Genomic DNA, 8,297 nt, shown 5'->3' with positions numbered 1-8,297 from the left:
TCTGTGAGCATGCACGTTTTCCTTTACTCCAGAATAAGTATCTACATGTGCTGTGAAGTCAGGCCAGGTAATAATACCCTATGTGGCACCATTATAACTAGGACAGGTAGTCATTGCCCTGGCCTTTAATCCCAAATGTTTAACAGCAAAACATTTTATTTATACTTAATTTTATTGTGCTGCAATCAGAGGACAAATGTATTATTTTCTTCCATTAGTATCTCTCCAATAAGTAAACAGTCCATCTTAATGCTTCAGTGTCCATTAATATTTTACTGTATGCCTCCCATCATCAAAAATATCTTTGGGTACCAATGATTGGTTGGGGTTCTGGGGTGTTTTATAGCTGTCTGTCTTTTAAGTCGCATAAAACAAGGATTTTAGGAACTGGCTTGACAGCCATGATAACCAATGGTTCCAATACTAGTCCTTTTTAGAACGTAAATATTTTCAGTGTTATGTCCTTTGTTCTTCAACCCTTCTTCCCGTGACTCATGCTGAAGAAGGCAAGCAGAGCAGCTCTGTGACTGGTATCCTTTGGCTAATGTTAGGACGCAACCCATAATTTAAAAAAAACCCTGCTTTAATTAATGTAAAGCCAAAAGTAAACCTAAAGTAGACAGAATACTATCTTGTAGTGGGAGGGTATGACTCAACCAAGTGAGTCTTTCTGCATTTCAATTTATCATCAACTTCTAGTACCTTTGTGCATCTATATATTTTAAGAGTGTTTTTACTTTGACATCCTACGCTGTGTTGCTTTTTGTCTCACATTCTGTATCTGAGCACCATCTGTCAGGATCCATTACTCACCTAATACATTTTTAGTTTAATTAAATGTATTTTATATGTTGCAAGATATATTTGAAATGTTTAATTTTAGTTATCAGAAAGCACGATACTGGGGCAGGAAATCAAAAATATGGATTAAGAATTCCAGCACAAAACAATACGGAGTAAGGAATGAACATCGTGTTTTCTTCATTATACCTTGGAAATCTAAGGATTTGTCTACATTTAGAGGCTTAAGAGCTTATAGGATCACACATTCAAAAGCATTTCAGTTTGTATTATGTATTAATATTTTTGCTTTTGTTGGTTCGTCTATAAGTCCAGACCAGCATTGACCTGACTGCCCAGAAGCACAACCTCAGTGCAAATTGTTCTTAAACATTACAAATTATACTTGTATACATACTTGAATATGTATATTGTATACATAAGTAGGCCCTGGCACATAAACTCTTTGGAGTTAGAGACACTACCTGCTCAAATGTGAAAAAGACTTATCACTAGCATTTGTTTTCAGGCAAGATGTATCTTAGTGACTGTGTTTGGGAGTGTTTCACAATGTAGCTGGTAGAAGCATTGTTAAACACTCATCTACAGAAGCCAGAAGGCTTGTTTTTCCCTCAGAAATCTCATGGTGCTGCCACAACCACAAGGGATTCTGGGTAGGCGAATGCAAATAAGGTCAACAATTATGCCTTGTTGTTGAGGCAGCACCATGAGATTTCTGAGGGAAAAACAAGCCTCTACTTCTACTACCCCCTTAATTTTAGTGGAAGGGTTTTCCATCACCTTTACCCACCATAACTTATGGTATTTCTTGTCTACCCCAAGCCTGAAGTATTAAGCCAGTATCACAACTTCACGCTGACGAGTCCCATTAAGGATGAAACAGCTGTCCATGAATGATGATCTGGCTATTTCACCTGTTCCCGAGTTTTGTCTAAAGGCTGTCTTGTACAGCGGGCAATTACTTTCAAGGGATCCATGTATAAAGTGTATATAGAGGCAAAAGGTTATTATTGTTGACCTTATTTGCATGCGCCTACCCAGAATCCCTTGTGGTTGTGGCAGCACCATGAGATTTCTGAGGGAAAAACAAGCCTTCTGGCTTGTCTGGTGTCTGTAGATGAGCGTTTAATAATGTTTCTACTACCCCCTCACCTTTACCCACCATAACTTATGTAACAATGTAGGTAGGAGGTAGTAATTGAAGCGCTTATCTGGTGTGTTGATCTACATTTTTATATCAAATTCTTATTCATGAAATTAAGTCCTCCTATTTTTATTGTTTCCTCTGTTAAACAATAAGTTGACATAATGTAACATATGTTATATTGTTAAATTGTCTTCTTGCTCAAAAGTATGTGCTTAATGTGATGTAATCCTTTAACATAAACTATTCTATCTAAGGCACACACTTTCCATAATGCCACACAAACATGCATTCAGGATCTAAACAATCAGCTGAACTAATGCGATTTATCCAGTGGCCATCTTAGGGGACATGATGTAGTAGTGACTGATGTCTATGAAACAGTTGTTTGCAAATTATAGACTGAATGTTCTTTGTGTAACCAACCCTAGCACCATAGATATTCCTACACCCTGACCTCAACATGCTCTCATCAACTGAGATAACCATGGAAAAATGTTAGTTAAATACTTTCATTGGAATTGGAATGTAATTATGCTGAATGGCATCAACCTCAACTAGCTGGCATCCTTTATGTTTGGCTGATTGCTAAGAGGCAGTGCTGGCCATACATACCACTGTTGAGTCTCATCGCGGATTGACACTCCAGCACTGAGGATTAATGGAAATCTATCTGATCTCTGGACACCTGGCCAAATGAAAATAGTGACACTACTTTCAGGGTGTCCAAATGTACACCCATTTCAAAAGACGCTATCGGTTTTAAGCCGAAAGGATAAACAGGAAGAGTGATTCCTGCTAGAAGGAGGGTGGGTAAGTTAGAACAGAATAAAAAAGGAAACAACAAGAAGAAACATTGCATATAATATCAGATATAGAAATCATATTTATTATAATACATTGCACAGGTAGTTATATGAAACATTAATGCGTGATGAGACCATTGCTGCTGTATGGGCCTTACTCCTCCTTCTCTTCACCATGAGTGATGATGTGAACAAGGTTTTTGTAGTTTAAATTTCCAGTCACATCAGGTGGAAAAGCTGCAAACATCTGATCAACCTGTTGACAAAATATTTTTTTTTTATACAGAGAATAAAATTTTTTGGAATTACGTGGAACAAAAGTTGTAGACTAATGTTAGACAAAGATGCCTTTTGTAGTAAATTGTATGTTATATGGGGCTTTAGAAACCCCACAATACCTCATTTTTACTTTGTGAAAATATCAGAGGACAGCAAATGTGCATACTGAAGAATCGTCACACCATATAACACAGACTGAATTGTTGTCTCGCACGTGGAACAGAATTTGTCTTACCTCTTCATTTGAGAACCTTTCTGCTTGAGTCATAAGCATTTCTCTAATGCTAAAAAATAACATGGAAAAAAAGAGTTAAAACACAGCCTGGGAAAGGCAGCCATCCAAACCGAAGAAAGAGAAAACAGGGAGTACTCACTAATCTGATTTTAGAAGTCCACTGCCTTCAGGATCAAACACTTTGAAAGCATTTAATATGGTCTCTTCTGGATCAGCACCTACAGGTTACATCAGAGATTATAAACAGTTTCATGTTAAAAATATAGACTGCATCAGGCAGTCTATTTTGATCATACATCAGTCGTATCCTATGAAATTCCCAAACTCCTTCAAACCTCCCGAAAGGCAAAACTCTTCATCAGCCCTAATCCTTGTATATAGTAATTAAATATGCTCTGGAATGTGATTTAGATATGCATATCTATCGGTTCTCCAGAAGGTTATCAATTAATAAAAATGTATATTGCTTAATGAGATGAGAAATGTTTTCATATCTACATCTATGCAAGTATTTGATTTCAGGACTACATACCTTTCAGTTTCTCTCCAAACATTGTAAGAAATACAGTGAAATTGATTGGTCCTGAAGCTTCTTTTAGCATTTCTTCCAGTTCCTCATTTTTCACATTCAGGCGCCCTTATGAGAGGCATAAAAGAGTCAGGTTCTGTACATTGGGTCTCTAATTTATGTGTTTCGTTTATCCCCAAATGTTCATTAGACAACTAAACCATGATAGGACAGGATAAGATTAATATCATTTTGTGCTGTCAAGGTTGTAAAATTAAATCACACTTATCTTTAAACTTGAACCCCAAAGCTATGCCAGGATGCAATGGAAGTGAATAAATACAGATACCTGGCCTGGCTACATACCGAAAAGCTGGAGGCAGCCCCAAGGTAAGTCAATGAGCAATACTTAGTAAAATGCTAATACATTTAGTGAAAGACATGGATTAGTCAAACAAATATACCCTGCTTTACTGATACCTGAAGAATGTATTAACACAACCAACACGCAAAAAGAAATAAAATGCAAAGCATAAAATAATGAATGCTCAATGTGTATCCTTAGATCCTAAATCTAAATCACTTTTTTTTATTTCATTATGTTTTTTGAATGAAATGAAAGGCTTGAGAACCATTCACTAGGTTAATGTGAAAAAGGAACCTTCCCGGAATTAAAGGGTTAAAATGATATTTTCACACCTAGAAAATAAATGAGTTATTTTAATCCGTTTGTCACAGTCACACATAAGACAGCTGTACTCTCTCCAGTGATAATAGTGGCCAATAGTGGTGTTGGGTATCATGTTACCAAATGCATTTATATGACTAGAGAATGATGCCTGTGGAATTTCATTAATGTACTGATGATCGTTCCTATACCCACTTTTGAGCCTTTAGACAAGTTGCTGCCTGTTTTTAACAAATGGAGTTGGCTGAGTTCACTTTCTTTGAATAGCCATTTCTTTCAGTCATTTAGAGTTTTATAAATATTTGATCAAGGAACATATGATAACTCACCTAGTGCAGCAAAGGTGTCCCTGAGGTCTTCCTTATCAATGAACCCATCTCGGTTCTGATCCATAATTGTAAATGCCTAAACACGAGAGAAAAATAAGGGAGGTGTGTTCAAATCAACTAGTATTTTTCTTTGTATTTTTCAATAATTTATTTGTGACTAGGCAATGTTAGAACAGATTTTATAATTCAAAACAATTGACAAACTTGGTGAAATTGTGCAAGGGCTCAGACTGTTTCATGTACGTTCTGCATTCTTAAAAAGTTACATTGGCCAAGGTACTTCGTATTATACAACAAAGGGGTTTAAATCAAGTATCCCTTGGGTCTTCCTCTTTCCAGTTTCAGATGCAACAGGTTGGTAAAGCTGGCAAGACTATCCTTCATTCTGAGCTTAATACTCTACTCAGGAGACCATCAATGAGCTTGTCCCTGGAGTCTTTGAGGCAAATCCACAGAGCTCCCCAGTATGATTATATGTATTAAGCCAGTACCTGGGAGCTCACATAGTACCACATATGAATACAATTTGTATTTGCCTGCAGATAAATTAGCGAGGCTACTAGACTTTGGAGATACAAACATTTAGGAGCTACTATTGCCCTGCTGAGACACAACCCAATAAAATGGCTGTTAGTCATTTTGAAGTATACTAATTACAGCTATTTGTACTATGTTTGTTGTGTGACCATACAATGTCATGTTTTGGTTAATTAAAGGGGTAGCCATGTCCATTTCATAGTGATTTATGAAACAACCATAGATTGGTTCTCTAAGTGAAATCTGCCAGTTGTCATCCATCTGTTCCAATGGCATTCTAACCCTCTAGACAAGCTGAAATGCCATAATAATAAAGGTGCACAGGGTGGCAGTGGGTTTAAGGATTACATTCTGACTCAGTGTGAGAAATTCTTTTAATAGGAAACTAAGAGTTTTCAGGTTCTAATACACTTTCATCTAGAGGTAAATTCTACCAATCCACACAGTGCAAATAATAAAGTGAAGATATTTCCTTGATTAGGACTTGAAGGGTTCCTAACAAAAGGCATTGTATCTAAGGCTTCCACACACAGGGCTATGTTGGTAATAAGCTAAGGTTTGATAACAAAAGTAACAATGACATAAAGTATAGTGGGAGATGCATAATTCTCATTGGGAGAAATGATATCAGAAGTTCAAGAAAGATCAAAACAAATGCTAGTTTTTCTACAGTTGACATCGCACTAACTAGTTACACACACCTTTGATGCAGATATTAAAGACTGTTATTATGGGGATAAATTCAATTGTTATTTGATTTCCTTGCGAAAAGGGAAATATATTTTTTAAATTGTCTTTGAACAAAGATACGGTGGCACAAAGAGGGTAATGTGTGGACTGAACTATGATTTCTCCTACAGGATCCTAGTCTGTTACTCACTTCTTTAAACTCCTGGATCTGGGTTTGCTCAAACATGGAGAAGACATTTGAATTGGCACCTTCTGACCTCTTCTTGGCTTTCTTTGGAGACTTAGGAAGAAAAAGGGAAATCATGCGATCAGTTAGTGTAAAGAGCATAGCAAGAGACTCTGCCCTACTGTAGGAAAGAGCCGAGGCACAAATCAATTGTAGAAAATGCATTACCATATAAAACTTAAACAAAGTTTAACGTTGCCCTTGTTGTTGAGTTAAACACACCTTACCTAACTACTGGAGTGCTGAGCGACTTTATTTGTAACAAATTGTTTACTGACATACATTTCTCAGCGCAGCACAGAGTCTGAGTTTTTATATGTACGTATGTAAAAAAGGCAAAACGCACTTGTTTATGAATCATGAAAGTAAAAGAAATCAAAAAATCATGAAAACAGTATTATTGAAAATGGGTTTGATGCTCTGATGACCAGTAGAGTTTGCTCTCATCTTACAAGGGACTTTGCAGATAATGCCTAAAGCTTTTCGGGTTTTGCAAACATAAGCATGCAAGGTTATATTAATTGCATTTAAAACAATGGAAATAAGTAAATTAACTAATCACTATATATATATATATATATATCCACACACCGGTATATACCATCTGAGTTAATTTGCGGCAAAACCAGCACAAGACAATGATATACTGAAATCTATGGGGAAAAGTTTTTTCCAATGATATTTTCACTAAGATGCCTTAAAATAATGTCACTAGTTGCATTTGATATCCTTTATTCAGCCAAAACAGAAAAAGATGTAAAGTTACATTAGCTTTCATAACCTTAGTAGTCTTAAAAGCGTATTTAAATTTAGATATTTTTATGTGTTAGCCAAATAAAAGGTAGCAACTTCAACTAAAGATTCCGTTTTCTCTTGCGCTAATATGGCTATGTCAATTTTTCTTACTGAAATAATAAAATACTATGTAGGGTCTAGGTAATAACTGGGTAATAACTCATGCTGCTGTAATTATAAGTATGAGATGGGGCAGCATCTACCTTTATACATCTCTCTAATAAAGTCATGACACTGTTGTATATTTGTACATAGATAATCAAGTCATATAAATTAAACTTTGAAAGCATATATCCATCTAAAACACTCCCTATAATGTGGTTAGAATAAATAAAGTTTCCCTGTTTCGTTTTCACACCATTATACCCCACAACGCTGTACAATGCATGTACCGGACATAACAAGTAGGGCATCACAAAACAAATCTGACTTACAGAAACAAAAGCTGGAGGGAGCTCTGCTCCAACAAGCTTATACTGTGGATAAAGGCCAATTCTGGTGCAAAGTCACAAAAATATTCCATTGGCTGCTATGGTAATGATCCCACATTCCTCTATATATAACTATGCATAACTCATTCGGTGCACACTTATTTCTATCCCAACATTTGCAGAGCAAGGTCTGGCTTACTAGTTGAGAGATGTTTGAATTGATTAGTCTTTCAATAAATTGGTACAGCCTATCATTTTCTTCATTTGGCATACAGCTCCCCTTTGGCACGTTAATATTCTCCCTAGCATCACACCCAACTTTCACTTACCATTGTAGAGTTGCTCTGTGTGATGTTAAAGACAGTGAAATTCCAAGAGCAGATCCAGACCCTACTCCCTCAGACAATAAATACCCCCCAAGCCAGTTATAAATAAACTCATGCCCACTTTTGGCAGTGTAAGGTAAGTTATACCCATCCCCAATCAAGCCTTTGCCCTGTCTCCATTCTTGACACATTGTTGTGAAGTCTGATGATATGTGAGACAAAAGAAGTTCTGAAGGTTACAGGACTCCAATGCGCCTCTTGCGGCCCCATCACATATGTGATCTTATTTAAAGTAACAATGCCACAGCAGATGGTATAGACTCCTAGAAATAACAATAGCAGCTAGTTCACAGACGTCACAGAATGGAAGAACAGATATTAATACAACTATTTCACTCCCTTACTAACACGTTCACTTATCCATATCCAATCCCACTATCTTTCACAAATTATGCTGGAAAACAATTTTGGCTAAGCAATTATTAGAGAGGTTTCATGAAAG

General features: G+C 36.5%; 1 protein-coding gene across 1 annotated transcript; it reads right to left on the bottom strand.

Annotated features, from left to right (window-relative positions):
• Positions 1-2,801: 2,801 nt before the first annotated feature.
• Positions 2,802-7,868, bottom strand: MYL2 (myosin light chain 2). Its single transcript, XM_053457534.1, has 7 exons — positions 7,799-7,868; positions 6,208-6,297; positions 4,791-4,866; positions 3,798-3,902; positions 3,405-3,483; positions 3,266-3,314; positions 2,802-3,007 (listed from the first exon to the last, which is right to left on the bottom strand). The coding sequence occupies exons 1-7, from the start codon at positions 7,799-7,801 to the stop codon at positions 2,906-2,908; spliced, it is 504 nt and encodes a 167-aa protein (XP_053313509.1). The 5' UTR covers positions 7,802-7,868; the 3' UTR covers positions 2,802-2,905.
• Between the last annotated feature and the right edge of the window lie 429 nt (positions 7,869-8,297).

The sequence above is a fragment of the Spea bombifrons genome, chromosome 1, assembly GCF_027358695.1.
Source record: "Spea bombifrons isolate aSpeBom1 chromosome 1, aSpeBom1.2.pri, whole genome shotgun sequence".
Taxonomy (NCBI): Eukaryota; Metazoa; Chordata; class Amphibia; order Anura; family Pelobatidae; genus Spea; species Spea bombifrons.
Note: the sequence above shows the minus strand (reverse complement) of the source record. Positions and strands in the feature narration are given on the sequence as shown.